Raw genomic sequence first — 15,881 nt, 5'->3', positions numbered from 1 at the left:
TATAATAATTACAGCTGTTTCGTTTTTGTTGGGTGAAATTTCAGTGGAGAATGTTGGCATCGGGCTGCTCTTAATCTGAGATCATCATCAGCTTCCAGAACCTTCTCCAAAGCTCTTCCAACCTCCACCGCCGCTCCTTTCTCACTCGTACGGACTCTCTCTCGCTTCTCAGTCCGCTCTATGGCCGACTCTGCTGCTGCCCCATTCAAGAAAATCCAAATCCACAGAGGTGATACTGTGAGTCTTGCTTCTGCCCCATTTAGTCTTTTGCTTTTCTTTTCTTTCTTTTTTTCGAAATTCTGGTATTGGGTTTCTTTTTTCTTTCAATAGAGGCTGTATGATTTTTTCTTTTGACAATTTTGACTGATGGTAAAAGGGAATTTGATGTTTTTGAATGTATTAGGCAGGAAATGAGATGGGGTTTGTGTCGTTTTGTTAGATTTCTATGTTCGAGTGAATTGGAACTATTTCCATTTATGAAATTAATGTGATTGTGGTGGAATTGTTTATTTTATTTTAAAGAATCATACTTTAGTTTTTTCTAATATGATCGGGCCTGGATTGATTATAAAATAAATTTTAAAAAATTGCCCATGTTGTGGCCTCTCGGAAAGTTGTGCATCAACTCTTTTGAGGCTTGTGCGTTCATTATCATATCTATGGTTTGTTGGTGATGTTGGCAAATGGGTAACATCCACGGCTACCTTCTCTTCATGCTCTCCAACTTTGTTCTTAGATTTCACTTATGTCTCTCAGTTTTGATTCTATTGACACATTCAAGCACACTAAGTCATACTGCTGAACTGCAACTATGAAGTGGATTGTCTTGACAGATTGTATTTAGAAACCATTTCATTCTTTCGTTGCAAATAACTGAACTTTTTAATTGAATTGTTCGTGATAATACGTTTTTGTGGTTACTAGCCGCCACTAAAACTTGTTTCTGATTGTTCTTCTTCTTTTATCTAATTGACCAGGCATTTGATGCATATGTTGTTGGAAAAGAAGATGCTCCTGGGATTGTTGTACTTCAAGAGTGGTGGGGTGTGGATTTTGAAATCAAGAACCATGCTATGAAAATTTCTCAACTGGCTTCTGGTTTCAAAGCACTTATCCCAGAGTAAATTCATTAAGCTTACTTTAATATCTATTAGTATTATGTGTATGCTTATTTAATTACTTGTTGCATTTGAATGCTAAGTATCTTCTTGCTTAATTTTTCTAGCTTGTATCGGGGAAAGGTTGGTTTGGATGTTGCAGAAGCACAACATTTGATGGATGGTCTTGATTGGCAAGGTGCTGTAAAGGATATCCAAGCTTCTGCTAATTGGCTGAAAGCAAATGGTTCAAAGAAGGTGTGACGCAGTTTACTTCTTGCTTTAATTATATAATAATTGTCTTAAGTAGCTATAATTTGGGGCTGGTCTGGAGGTCTGGTTTGTCTTATGGTGTATATATGTTATGGAAATATGAAAAAAAAAACCAGGGAAATACACGAAACAAGGTGTTGACTAATATAAATAAACTTTAAACAGGACACTGCCAACCAGCTAACTAACAGCAAAAAGTACATTACATATCTAAGCTTAGTTATATCTTAATCACCAATGATGCCTTATTCCTTCTGATATGTTTGTCCATATTTTTATGATCTCTTTGAGACATTCAATCTTAAGCCTTGTGATGCCTAACTTTATCATACAACAAAAATCGCCACAGAACAGTTGGATGATTGTTATGTCATATTGAACAGATAGGTAAGTCAGTGCTAAAATTTGAAGTTGATCTTTCTTTTTCTCTATTAAGTTCTATAAATATTCAGGATGAGAATAACCAATGTAATGCATGACTAGAAACTGCTTTGAAATGTCATGATCCACAAAATATAGTAAGATTCTGCTGTGTTCTGATAACCAGTCCTCCTTCGAAGTTCGCATCACTAAAAATTATGGTTATATCAATCAGTTATGATATGAAGAAGTTTAGAAAGTAAAATCATTTGCAAAATTAACCAATTGTTTAATCAAAATAGGTTGGTGTTACTGGATTTTGCTTGGGGGGTGCTCTCTCAATTGCAAGTTCTGTTTTGGTCCCTGAGGTTGATGCTGTTGTTGCATTTTACGGAGTACCGTCATCAGAGCTTGCAGACCCTGCCAAAGCTAAGGCTCCTGTTCAGGCTCATTTTGGAGAGCTTGATAATTATGTTGGCTTCTCAGATGTGGGGGTATTGATTTTTCTTTTTCTATCTTTCAGTCTTGATTATTTTTGTTACCTTTCTTTATTTTTTTCTGAATTTCTTTTTCTGGACTGAGTTGTTGACGCCTTATGATTGTGTATAATTGACGTAGCAAAATTCTAGGCCCATTCATGTTCTGGAACCCCCATTGGATCCTTGTTAGACCTTAGCCTTCAAATTTATGAAAAAAAATTACTCATGCTGAAATTGGATTTTGATTTTCAGGCTGCCAAGTCTTTGGAAGAAAAGCTGAAAGCATCAGGAATCCTGTATGAGGTGCACATTTATCCAGGCAATGGGCATGCCTTCATGAATAGATCTCAAGAAGGTGTGAAGAGGAGGAAGAACATGGGCCTGCCTGATGAGGATGAAGCTGCAGTTCAGCTGGCTTGGTCTCGCTTCGAGTCGTGGATGACTCGTTATCTGTCTGCTTAAGTTTTACTAGTCTAGTTTTATATATCCAACATATGCTCTACTTACTGGTTGCTACTATCTCTTATCTCTAGTAGGATATATCCTATCCAGACTTGACAACTTCCTGGTTTGACTAGCAATTAATATTTAACTTCTTGTCTAATATATATATCTTCTCCTTATATTTGAAATTTGGATGCGCCATGTCTACTTACATTTTGGTGATTTCTGGTTTCCTCAATAGTCTGATATGCTCATCAGATGATTTTCTGTGTCAATTATGTCTAAATATCTCTAAATATGCCTCAATAAACATATATAGAAATGAATAGATTGTCCACCGTATTGCTATTGGGATGGTTACCTTTATAGTCTTTTTCCTCTGTACTCTTTTTGTCCATTTGATCTAATAAACTTCTATCGCCTTTTTATTTTTTATTTTTATTTTATAAAATGAATAGATTGTATGTGAAAGGGGGTGCGCATGGGTGGATTAAATTAGGTTTAGAAAGAATGCATGTGATGTGAGCAAGTCGAGGAAAAATGTTGAATGTTGAATTATGGAGAACCGGACATCTTAACCAGCCTTGTACAGTTGTACTGCATGCCAACTTTTGAGTTGGGTTTGGCCTCTCGCAAATTCAAATCATAATGAAATGGACCACATCCTTTCAATTTAATTTCCTTGCAACTTGGAATTTGAGATGACCAATTGGAAATGAGTTGTAGAGAGAGGGAAAATAATGGCCTTCGCACGTGTTTCTCACGTCAATTCCATTTGAATGCTTGAAAAAGAAATGACAAGAAAATTTGGCGAGGTTTCTCACCTCTTTGTCTGATACATCACCTTCAGCTTATGGCCTATGGCCAATAAATATGCACCTTAAAATGCACAGAGAAATCAACCCATTTCTAGCCTCATTTCAATGGAGCCTTGACTTCTTCCATTTTGCATACCAACTTCCAACTTCACTGATCAACTAATTTCCGGCCTGATTGTATTTCTTCTCTTCTCAATATTAGAAAATGTCAAAAATTCAAAGATCTCCGCCCATGATAAAAAGAAAAGAAACCCTACAATCACCCCCTTCTTCTCTTCCATTTGCATTCCTAGCTTGCCCCATTCACGGGTTCAATTTTGGAGTTTGAATCTCTAGACGTCAAGTGCTTGGACATTAAATCTCTAAAAAAAAATTATAATGTATAATGTGAATCTGGTACGGCGGTGGTCCAGTTGCTTAAGCAAGACAAAATTATTGAGCAGATGAAGACTTTTTTTTATGGCATGGCATGGACCATATCTAGAACATTTTCCTTTTGTTTAATTTTGACTAGCCGAGTACCGTGAGCTCTTGTTTTCTCCAATATTATTAACAAAATTAGTTGGATTTATGGTCATACCTTGTGGCTATGACTTTAAAGTTCAATCTAATTTCTTTCTTCTTCTTCTCGTCCTTTCAACATCAAATTAAAACTAAAGATACAAATCTTTCTGTATATCCTAACTTTTTGGACACTTCGTCAAGGACGGATCAAAGTCTAAAAACCCAGCCATTCATGGGGTTTGCTTGTTTTTGCGCAGAGTACACATAAAGCTCATCAATTTAAAAGGGCAAAGTTGAGGAAAAAAAGGGGGAAGGGGGGTTGGGGGCAAAGTTTGTTGTTAGGTTGACAATAACTTATGGGTTTTGCCTTCTTTCATATAAAACTACTGACTCTAATGAGAAATGCACTGTCACAGAGCAGCAGAGATATATATATATATATATATATATATATATAGTATATATACATACAAAAAGAAGCAATAATGCTTTGGGAACTGACTTTCTGTTTCTTCTCTTCAGCTTTTTTTTATCCATTTTTTTTGCTTGTTTCATTGGTCATCAAATTGGCTTTGAATCTTGAGAGACATTTATTTGAAGTTGGAACTTTGACCAAACTGATGGATATATCATATATTATACCATTGTTGACTATCTACATTAATTAAATAAATTGATTAAATTATCATGATAATTTAATTACATTTGGAATAGACTATTACAGTGTTATGAGATTTGAACTTGAGATCACTGATTTACAAGTCAATATCTTTTTTCATTGGGCTAGACTCCCATTTGCACATTTGGAATAAGTTTTGAAAAATATGAAAGCGGCGCCTTAATAACTATTGTTATGGTTTGATTTTTTCAAGTTTTATCTATTTTTTTTGTTATGAGTTTGCATTCTTAGTTGGGATGACTATGCCAAAGTTTATTCAATTATGCGTGATCATTAGTGGAGGAGCCCCATATTATCTTAATTTTGATGTTAGAGCTCCGTTATTGTAATGTCCATTTGTGGCTAAAGACTTTTTCAGCTGAATTATAAATGCAATCCCGAAATTTCTATTAAAAAAAAATAACTTTGTGGCATAAATACATACACGTTTGTCCCTCATTTGCAACATGATATTAATATCAAATTAAATCTGCTAGCTGTGTGAAAATATCCATCACTTTAATATACAGTTCTAGGTTCTATGGTCCGCAGTGCTTACCTAGCTCCATTATGAATATTTATTTTAATCATATTTAAGAAAATGAAATAATTATTTCATATTTGTTTAATTTAATTTTAATACATGATCTTTGATTTTGGAGTATCCACGCTGCACCATTATCAGGTTTGTCAAATCTCTGTAAAGAGTGATAGATGCACGCATAACCTCATCATCGGTCTAAGTCTTCTCCGGCAGCCCAGCTAACCCAATAATTTATGATCTTGAAATAATAAAATTATGTTCCTTAATTAATAAATTTATGATCCAACACACACATTTTGACATATATATAGTCCTATTTTATTGAGAATTTCTCAAATAATTTAATTGAGCAACACCTTTTAGAGGCTGCTAATTTTGAACAAACCATACGTCGGCAGTCATATAAATCTTTATCAAAACGTTTTTTTTTGTGTGTATAATTTAATTAATTAATTAATCTAATTCTTGGAGTGGTAGTTTTGCTTGAAGTACAAGACAACAAGAATGAGCCGCAATCACTGAAATAATCGTATCGTTTGCCAAATAAATGTGTTTATAAATGTATGTAAAACTTCAAATGAAGTAGGTTTGGGTTTATAAAGCAATTCGTCACTCAATTACTTAGTACTTTGTCTTACCTAAGTTTGCCGTTTAAAAAGACCCAACTAGTTAATTAATCTACCCAATTAGTTAATTAATCTTGAGCTAACTCCGCTAACTTTGTTGGTGTATTGATCTTTTGAGTAATTTAAATGGGTTTGCGGAGTGGTTATAAGAGATAATATGTTGTTAAACCAACAATACTCGAAAACAATTTTAGAAATTACACTAAGTTTGAGAATTGAATATTGTAGTATTCAACAATTGTCGTTTATAAGATTAATCCACTATATGCATGCATGAGATTTCAAATATATGTTTAACCGACCATATAACAGCAAAAGTAGCCTAGCACTAAACTAAACCAGTTCATGAAGTAATTATTCAAAAAGCGATTCTGAAGTTGCGCTTTTGAACCCAAAGGCAAAAAATGTACACGAGACATTAATAAAAGCAATTGCATGAACTTTTGAGAACCCTAGCAGCCTGTAGTAGGCCGATATTGCCCTCCACACTTGCTTTGTTTTCTTCAATTCCATAATTGTTGCCCATATCTGTCCCCACTCATAAGCATTCACGTTTTTCCCTATTGCCAGCTAAATTGTAGTCAATCATTTATTGTATACAAGAAAAGAAAATAGGCTCCATAACATAATCAATGAGCTCATTTGACCATAAACAAAAAACCAATGAGCTCAACTCTTTTCAAACTTACATAAGAAAATACCAGACGAGTCCAACGCATAGTGAGCCGTTGATGCATATGAGTGATGTGTGTGAACGACCGACTATGACATAATTTGTCATATTCTTGAATTGGCTCCGCCGTAGCACGATATTGTCTGCTTTGAGTCTCCTTCTTTGTCCTAATTGTTTTGTTTCTGGGAACTCAAGAGCAACTTCCCAGTGAGTCACCCATCCTGGATTGCTTTAACCCCAACTCGCTTAACTTCGGAGTTCTCATGACTCAAGCCAGTCTCCCAAAAGGCCTCGTGCTAGATGGAGCGGGTATGTACATATAAGACACATCACCCCTTCTCCGTTGATCGATGCGAGATGTTACATAATTATTCTTATAATCAAAACTATTCACTAGTAGTGACTTATGAACTGCAAAATGAACTATAAATTGAACATGAAATAAATAGAGATATATACTATTTCAACTTCCGAGTGACAAAAAGGACTCGATTAATTGAATCACGTTTTATTCCTGAAATATGCCTTGCAAAAAAATACAACTGTTTTTTTAATCATCCTTTTGAACCACATATAATATTAATGCCGCCACCTTTCTATTATATTTTTCAAACTAAATAAATATTGCACAGTCCTTTCCCACATCCTTTGCCTTAGCTTGCACAAAAAGTATGCACGAAAAGAATAATATTCATATGCAAATTTAATTACTACATGTGGAAGGAACTTTATTCGAAAGGAGTCTGGTTTCCAATTTGGTTCTGCGCACAGGACACGGTTTCCTTTTGAGTTGAGGAAATTATAGAAAGCTACCTTTGATTTCATTATATTGCTTGCAGGTCACATGACTCACGTCCAAGTAGGCAGAGTTGAATAAATGAAGAGGATTGCAGCTGGTAGAGGAAAAAGAAAGAAGACGACCCATTTGCTCTTTTTTGACGACTTTATATTTGCCCTTTCAAATAATGCGGCCCCTTTCATTGACTACAATTGGAAAGCCAATGTATGTGCTTGAATCGTGATCATGCTAGAGAAAAGGCAAAATTAATGGGAACAAAAAAAATCACCATCATCGATTTGGGTTAGTTAAACATGATTAGTATCAAACCTGGTCTAGTTTGTTATCAAATAGTAGAAAATTAACAAGAAACAAAAAAAGGCAAATTAAATTTTGTTGTATACCAGTAGAACCCTAATTTCTGGAAAAATCTATCCATTTTTCTACCTACTACTACACTTCTTTAACTTTGCTTCCAATAGGTTCCTTGGATCCTCTATTTTTAGACTACTTTTACTATCATCATCTATCTCTTAACCCATAATTGTAGCTTTCCTTTTCTTATAAAAACTACCATGAAAGAGATACCTTTGCCTTCATTTTTATTATTTATTTAATACAGTTATATTAATTTTCCTTTATTAAATACTGGAGTGATTTTCAAGATAATAATTACACCGTCACGCGGTGTCACTTGTGACACGCTTATTTATTTTCTTAGTAACATACATTAGATTCATAACTTACCAATCAAGAATATCGTTCATTTATATTTTAATGTGTGAATTAGTCTCACTACGTGACGTAATGACGGTAGCTCTAAAAAATTATCAAAGAATTGCACATGCGTGTGTAGACACTAGACGGTCTAATACAAGAAGCCAAACATACACTTGCGTATTTGACATGCAAGAAATCTTTTGCAATAATCTTCACTCGTTTGATTTCAAATTTTAAAGCGACGCCCATGATTTGCACCACATAAAACCATTATATCATTGTCTCTTTTAATAAGGGAAAAATAACTAAAGATAAAAAGCATAGTCAAGGGGCACGACTGATGGATGGACCATTATTTCAATTTTAGTATTTATATTAATTATCATTTTTGTTTTCTTCTTTAGCATTTTATTCCTGGATCTGGTATCTATATATAATAAAACACAAGATTGGGTCCATTCCAGTGGACGGGGTCAACCCGTCAGCCTCGGTCCGAATACAACCATACGGTGGTACGTGTCCTAAGTCCTAGTGGGCCCCTCCCCCCCAAAGAAGCCAATCGGCAACCTCCATATGGGACCCGCCCCAGGTTCATATTAAGAACCGTTGACTCAAACTAGACTTTCCACGAGCGAAAGACGCCGGGCCAATCGGGAGCCGCGAACGCGTCAATCTATCTCGACATCAGACCCAGATCGAACGACTGCCCTTGCGCGTTGGACCCACATGATGTGGGGCACAGCTAACTGCCTCCTCCCTCATAAATCTGTGCTTCCTCACACTGCTACACTGCGAGTCTGTGATTTAAGTAATATTACCACCATTGAGATTAAGAAAAGCTCTAGGCGTATGAAGACGATGGACACATCCCAATCACTGATTTATTTTTAAGTTCATTTGAAATTTTCCATTCCAAAATAAAATAAATAATTCAATCAAGACAAGAGTTTAGGTGGGTATAATTTTTTTTCCACTTTCTTCTTCTTCTATTGTGTACAAAATGGAGGTCAAACCTATCTTCTTAGAAAAGATATTGCATTTAGTTAACTAAAATCTTGATTTCCATCATATTTAGATTTGAATTTGAAACCCAATAGTTCAAAAAGAGTCACCATCTTTCAATCTTTTCATATTGTTACCTAAAGTTTTACAATATTATCAATTCCAACATTCATCTTGTCTGATAGTACGTTTATTCGTCAAGAGCATTTTTGGAAAAAATTCTTTCTCCATACAGTTTTGGTGTTACACAAAGCTCACCTTATAAAGCAACCTAACCCTTAATAAGATATAACCCCAAATCACTATCTTAGATCAAAATTAGACAGTGAATTTTTTTCTTCAAAATTAGTTTTATTGTCTTGTAGAAGTGGGCCCACGCTTCCCATGTAAATAATTAACAAAAGAACGTACCGTCAAACAAACGAAATGTTGAAATCGATAATATTTTAAAAGTCTGGGTCGCGACGTGAAATTTTGAAAGATGATGACCTTCTTCGAAAATCACCAAGACTTTTAGTTGTGTAATTTGTAAATACGCTCAAAGTTTTATTATTACTAATAAACTTTCCATATTCTTTAAAAATAAAAAAATTTCCATGAAGATGAACCCAAAAGTCAGATCCTTGTTAATGACCTAGGCTTTACTCATGTGACCATATATATAAAGTGTATTTAGTCATCCCTCATGTGATATTTAAAGCAATATCCCAAGTAGCTACCAAGAGCATTAATTCCCCTTCCTTTATTTTTATTTTTACCTTCCAATTTGATCATCCTCTTCATCCCTATCTTATCATTTTCACAACCTCCTCCCTCCCCCTCATTTCTCTCCAATCCAAATCCAACAATCCCAAACCTAATATTCAACAGAGAACACAACACCACCACCAGTCACCAGTTGTTGCTGCTACTCTCTTGCTGATCAAAATTTGGTATTGGGTCTTCTTCTCTAGTCCAAGCCCCCCTTTTATTGCCGAGTCCATTGCACTCTCTTTCTCCCCCTCCGCTCACACACACACTTCCACCTACGCACACACACACACACACACACACTCTCTCTCTTCTCTTCTCTCTCCACAGTTTTCTTGGGTTTTTATGGCCAAGGGAAGTGGACTCTCCATTGATTCAGATCCATTTGGGTTCTCTCTCCACAATCCCATAGTCCTCAACTCCTTTCAACAAGACCAATATAACCACCATCAACCCTGCAGGACCAAGAAGCAGCAGCAGCAGCTTCATCACTCCTCACTCAACATGGACATGGACGCCTCCACAATTCACCCGAGGTCTCCTCCTCCCCCTCCTCTTCCTCCTCCAACTCTGCAATTCTCAGTCAACCTCAACTGCACCCATGACGATGTTGATAATCAACATCATCATCACCACCATCAGCACTCTCCTGAACCACCCTCCAATGAAAAACGTAAAGTCATCGACGAGAGGGACTTCTTCGCCGATAACAAGAGCCATGTTGATCAAGACAAGTCTGCCTCCGCCGACCCTGCTGATAAAATGGACTTACATGGCCCGACGGATATGGAATTCAACGTAAATGTAAGCGACCCTTTTCACCATTTTGCTTCATCTTCATTGTTATTATTGATTTCTCGGCGTTCTTAATTCAACAACTGTCGTACATGAGATTTTAATGAAGTCGGAACCTTTTTCGACAAACAGTCATCATCATTTTCTTATTGTTTTTAGTTTTTGTTTATGTGTTTATAGACTGGCTTGAATCTTCTCCTTACAAACACTAGCAGTGACCAATCAGTGGTGGATGATGGCATTTCGTCGAACATAGAAGATAAAAGAGCTAAAAGTGAGGTACAGATACAAAATTTAGCTTTTGCATTTATTTAATTTGTGCTGAATTTTGGACCTGATTCTTGGGTTATTGCTAATTTGCTATATTTAATATATGTTGGTATCACTTTTTGTTTTCTCAGCTGGCTGTTCTTCAAGCTGAGCTTGAGCGAATGAACGCGGAGAATCAACGTTTGAGAGGCATGCTTAATCAGGTGACTACCAATTACAACGCTCTTCAGGTGCATTTGCTGACTTTGATGCAAAGCCAGAAGGCTGAGCAGAACAGTAGCGCTGCTGAAGGCCATGGAGTGTTTGATGGGAACAACAAAATGGTGGTGGAAGAAAAGAAGCTCATTAATGGCAATGGATCGCCAGTAGTGGTCCCTAGGCAGTTTATGGATCTCGGGTTGGCTGCCAATAATGCTGACGCTGATGAGCCTTCACAGTCTTCATCTGAAGAAAGAAGCCGCGAACGGTCTGGATCGCTTGGAGAGAATGTGAAGGTTGCTGGGCATAGTGATGATCAGGAGAAGAAGGAATTTGGAAGAGGGATTGGGAGAGAGGAGAGCCCAGATCAGCCATCACAGAGTTGGGCCCCTAACAAAGTTCCAAGGCTCAATTCTCCCAAAGAGGTTGATCAAACTGAGGCTACCATGAGGAAGGCAAGAGTTTCGGTCAGAGCTCGATCAGAGGCACCTATGGTATGTGTTTTGGACTATGTTGGAGTTTTATATATATGACGCATCAGATTTTGTACCAACATGTTTGCTAATTTGATAAATTTTGTTGGGTTTATAGATCACTGATGGATGTCAATGGCGAAAGTATGGACAAAAGATGGCAAAGGGAAACCCGTGTCCTCGAGCTTATTATCGATGCACCATGGCTGCTGGTTGCCCAGTTCGTAAACAAGTAAGCTCGCTTGCTTAGGGTAACATTCTCTTATTAGATATGCGACATGTTATTTTGTCAGATTGTTTCCATTTTCGGTTATGATTCACAACATGTTAATCTTCGATCTTTGTACTAATTTTAATTGCTACTATGATCAAACAGGTACAAAGATGTGCAGAAGATAGGACAATCCTAATTACTACATATGAAGGCAATCACAACCACCCATTGCCTCCAGCAGCCATGGCAATGGCATCAACTACTTCATCCGCGGCACGAATGCTACTCTCGGGGTCCATGCCGAGTGCAGATGGCCTAATGGACTCAAACTTCCTCACCAGGACAATCCTCCCATGCTCCTCTAGCATGGCCACCATCTCAGCCTCAGCACCATTCCCTACTGTTACATTGGACTTAACACAATCACCAAACCCTTTACAGCTCCAAAGGCCACCAGGCCAATTCAACATCCCATTCCCAAACCCATCTCAGAATTTCACCAATGGACCCGTCTCATTGCTGCCTCAGATTTTTGGTCAAGCACTCTATAACCAGTCAAAATTCTCTGGCCTGCAAATGTCACAAGACATGGAGGGTGCCCAACTGGGTCACCAACAGCAACCAGGGCACCAAGGGCAGCAGCAGAACTCATTGGCTGACACTGTCACTGCAGCCACTGCCGCCATTGCAGCTGATCCAAACTTCACTGCAGCCCTGGCAGCAGCCATCACCTCCATTATTGGCAATGCTCATCCAAACAACAATAGTAACAACGGCACCAACCCCGCAACCAACTCAAACAACAACAATGGCAATGGCAACGGCAACGCCACCAGCAACAACAATAAACTTAGCAATTCAAGTTTTCCAGCCAACTAAAGCAAGCTTCTTCTTCTTCTTTTCTTTTTTAGTTGTCCTTTTTAGGATTTTTCTTTTTCTTTATATGGGCTGGGAGAAAACAAAGTGAGAATATACATGTTTTTTTTTCTTCTTCTTTCTTTTTTTGGGTGGAGAGGGATTAATTAAACATAGATTTTTATATTCTTTGTCATTCGAATAACATCGTCAATATGTTCAAATTGTATGTCAGTACAAAGTCCCATTAAATTGAAGAAAACAAAGAAAGGAAGAGGAAAGAATGCAAATTGGTTTTCCTTTTTTGGATGCATCCGGAAATGGAGGGGTTGGTGTTTTGTCATCCATCTCCTCTTTTGGTTTTTTTTAATGTCAATGTTACATGTTTTTCCAATGCATCAAACAAAAAGTTACAAGGAAAAGAAAAGAACAAAGGAAAAGATAAAGCAAAATGACAATGTGGGGAAGGAGGATAATGGGATTTGGTTTTTTCTTGGAGTTATGTGTATCAACTGGCAGTCAAGGGAAGGAGTCAACAAAACCGTCTCGGAGTTATTCAAAAGACTGGAGATTAGTTTGACACGTAAAGAGAGAGTAAAGGGAGAAAGAGACTTTTCGGTTTTTGCTCCACTCTTTTCTTTTGGGATTCATTTGGACTTTACCCGATTTCCTGTCCCCATTCTCTTGGTTATATTCTTTTTGCATTGCACCAATGGCTTTGATTTGAATTGTTTGATTGTGGGTGTGGCGGATGAAGTACTGTATGTGAGTTGTGGAAGATTAAGATGAAAGTTGATAGAATGTTTGAGATGAGAGTTGAGATAAGTACCCTTTTGGCAGCAACAAAGTTAGAAAAGGCTTCTCATCTTACAATCATCAAATCGACGTGTTCCACAATTTTGATATTTTCATTTACTTTTAAAATCACTCATAAACATTTTATCAAACATCTTAACGTCATTATTGCATTAAGATGAAGATTAGCGAAAGATGAGAAAAAGTTAATGGGGTTGCTTGATGTGCTCATAAATTCGACATTTATCTATGATATTTCTCCATTTTTACACCTTTGTTTTACTCTTTCATATAGGTTTTACGTTCTTTTATTACTTTTTTAGGTAATCACAAACGAATGGTGGAAAATGAGCTAAAAAGAGAAAGTTGAGTTTGAAACGCCTATGCAGATCAGTCAAGTTCACGGATTATACTGTGCTGACTCAGGAAGAACCAGAAGCTGAGCCACATATGCTTGGAAAGCTACGGATGTATATTTTTTGGGGAATTTTACGGTTCATGAATATCATTTTTCTAGAGGAAGTTATGGTGGTTTTAGTACAGGTAGTTCGGTCTGCGCGGGAACCTGCTATCTTTTATGAAGTCCAAGTTTTGAAGCCCAAATCACATCAATTAGGCCAATGAGGAATATTCCTATTTCCCAGGGGTTTATATGTCATAATAAAAAATATGTAGGGTTTCAGAAACGTGGAGAATACAAGGAGCAACAAAACTTTTTTGGGAAGAAAAGAAAAGGCAGCTTCTGTGTTAAAGGGGAGCTGATTTTTGAGTAAAAAAAATAGAAACAAGAAAGGAGAAGAAGAGGGCAGCCACATCATCCCATTCTCCTCCATCCTTCAAGGTTCCAAGATTTGAAAGGCTTAGGAAGCAAGAAGGAACGTCAAGGTGTCATCCAATCACTCTGGCTAACCAACACATCATCAAAGAGTTATCTTCTTCCTCTTTTTATTTTCTGTTTTGTATGTGCTTGCTGTCCATTTAAATTATGGGTAACTAAGTTAAAAATACCTGTAGGATGACTAAAAAAGCTTAGAGGGGGTGAATAGGCCAATTTAAGATTATAATCAATAAACAAAAAATAAACTTCGGTAGTAGGATTGATATGGCTTATCAATTTTGAAACGTGCTGAACGTAAAATAAAGAAATACGCATAGAATTATTTTATGTGGTAAAACCCCACATCTGGGGAAAATCCACGGGACTTCTCAGGTCCAACTCAAATCCACTATAGAACGATGATTACAAGAAGTACTCACACACTTATCCTAGACACATTTTAGATAATGTTTACCGACTTCTTCGAAACTCAACTTCATCACTGGATGATCTTCAACACTCCTTATGTTGAATGCAATCTGTCACGATTGCTTCAAGCTCTCCGGAGGAGAACTGCCACCACGGTCTTGGTGTCCTCAACTGTATGAGTCACCAAACAATGCAAATGAATGCAATATGAATGATTAAAGTGTTGGATAAATCACCAAGTAAACGTGGAACACTTGATGATTTATCTCAAATATATGCACAGAAGCTTTCATAGGAATTTTATATGCTCAAAAACAAATATGTCGAAAGCCACCTGTATGAAAAGAAACGCACATCTTTTATACAAAGCTGGTTCTTCCTAGTCAAAGATAAGCACAGGAACACACCAATCATATCCTATCATGAATATTAGATTGTTAATCACTTTGGATTCTAAGTGAAGTCGTCAACTAATGCAAGAAGTGAGGAAACCTAAATGACTTCCACTATAACCAATCTTTTAAGGGAGAAACAATATCTACCTAAACAAATTAATTAGACCAATCAAGTAGGAGCTTATTTCAACATGCAAGTCATAATAGGAAAAGATAATATTTTAACTTAAATCAAAATAGAGTCCAACTAGGAGAGTAATCTCAATAGATAAAATCTAATCTTATTAAAAATAGGACTGACATAAAAGTGCTTGAGTGAAAATAACTCCAACTAATAATCCTATAATGAATGTATGATTATGTCATGATTTACCTAAAATCAAGTTTCTCATATCGATCAAGTCATAATTCAAAAATCCGAGATTGAATGTGTTGCGCCAAACCTTCCAGTAAAATATATTCACACACTAATTCCTAACCTATGCTAGAGTCTAGGAAATGACAATACAATTTTCATACTAACATAATTACTTTAGTTAGGACTCGATTGAAGCCCTAATCATGTTTCTTTAAGGATTTCGATATGGATTTGCTGTAAATTACTTTTGTGATGCTTAATTGATTAATTTCATATTATATTTTACTCTTTACATGCGTGATGTTATGCTTGATCACCATACACATGTTGTGTATTGAGTTTGTTATGTAGGTAAATTTAGATGACCGAGTTTTGTGCCTATGAGAGTAACAAAAGAACTAGTTACAAGTTCTTGAAATTAATCATCATGAATAACTAGAATAGATACGATGTTCTAGGAGTTGTGCATTTGTCAATTCCCATTGTGTTATGCTTTCTTAAAGTGCAACTTAGTAGATATCATGCTAAACACTTTAAGAATGAGAAAAGTTAGCGT

General features: G+C 36.5%; 2 protein-coding genes across 2 annotated transcripts; both read left to right on the top strand.

Annotated features, from left to right (window-relative positions):
- The first annotated feature begins 30 nt into the window (after nucleotides 1-30).
- LOC103329306 (alpha/beta-Hydrolases superfamily protein) lies at nucleotides 31-2,841 on the top strand. The gene is made up of 5 exons (XM_008231755.3): nucleotides 31-237; nucleotides 978-1,120; nucleotides 1,226-1,355; nucleotides 2,033-2,224; nucleotides 2,462-2,841. The coding sequence occupies exons 1-5, from the start codon at nucleotides 181-183 to the stop codon at nucleotides 2,669-2,671; spliced, it is 732 nt and encodes a 243-aa protein (XP_008229977.2). The 5' UTR covers nucleotides 31-180; the 3' UTR covers nucleotides 2,672-2,841.
- Nucleotides 2,842-9,871: 7,030 nt separating this feature from the next.
- On the top strand, nucleotides 9,872-12,844 carry LOC103329304 (putative WRKY transcription factor 31). Its single transcript, XM_008231752.2, has 5 exons — nucleotides 9,872-10,530; nucleotides 10,702-10,800; nucleotides 10,923-11,483; nucleotides 11,581-11,694; nucleotides 11,839-12,844. Exons 1-5 carry the CDS (start codon nucleotides 10,072-10,074, stop codon nucleotides 12,553-12,555), a joined length of 1,950 nt encoding a protein of 649 aa, XP_008229974.2. The 5' UTR covers nucleotides 9,872-10,071; the 3' UTR covers nucleotides 12,556-12,844.
- The last annotated feature ends 3,037 nt before the right edge of the window (nucleotides 12,845-15,881 follow it).

The sequence above is a fragment of the Prunus mume genome, linkage group LG4 (assembly GCF_029339155.1).
Source record: "Prunus mume cultivar Tortuosa linkage group LG4, ASM2933915v1, whole genome shotgun sequence".
NCBI classification, from domain to species: domain Eukaryota; kingdom Viridiplantae; phylum Streptophyta; class Magnoliopsida; order Rosales; family Rosaceae; genus Prunus; species Prunus mume.
Note: the sequence above shows the minus strand (reverse complement) of the source record. Positions and strands in the feature narration are given on the sequence as shown.

Bases quoted from the DNA above. Each gene is read 5' to 3' on its own strand.
- LOC103329304 (XM_008231752.2), top strand. From the start codon at position 10,072: ATGGCCAAGGGAAGTGGACTCTCCATTGATTCAGATCCATTTGGGTTC. The intron at 10,531-10,701 runs GTAAGCGACCCT...ATGTGTTTATAG, and splicing joins ATATGGAATTCAACGTAAAT to ACTGGCTTGAATCTTCTCCT. The intron at 11,484-11,580 runs GTATGTGTTTTG...TTGGGTTTATAG, and splicing joins CTCGATCAGAGGCACCTATG to ATCACTGATGGATGTCAATG.
- LOC103329306 (XM_008231755.3), top strand. From the start codon at position 181: ATGGCCGACTCTGCTGCTGCCCCATTCAAGAAAATCCAAATCCACAGA. The intron at 1,121-1,225 runs GTAAATTCATTA...TAATTTTTCTAG, and splicing joins TTCAAAGCACTTATCCCAGA to CTTGTATCGGGGAAAGGTTG. The intron at 1,356-2,032 runs GTGTGACGCAGT...TAATCAAAATAG, and splicing joins AAGCAAATGGTTCAAAGAAG to GTTGGTGTTACTGGATTTTG.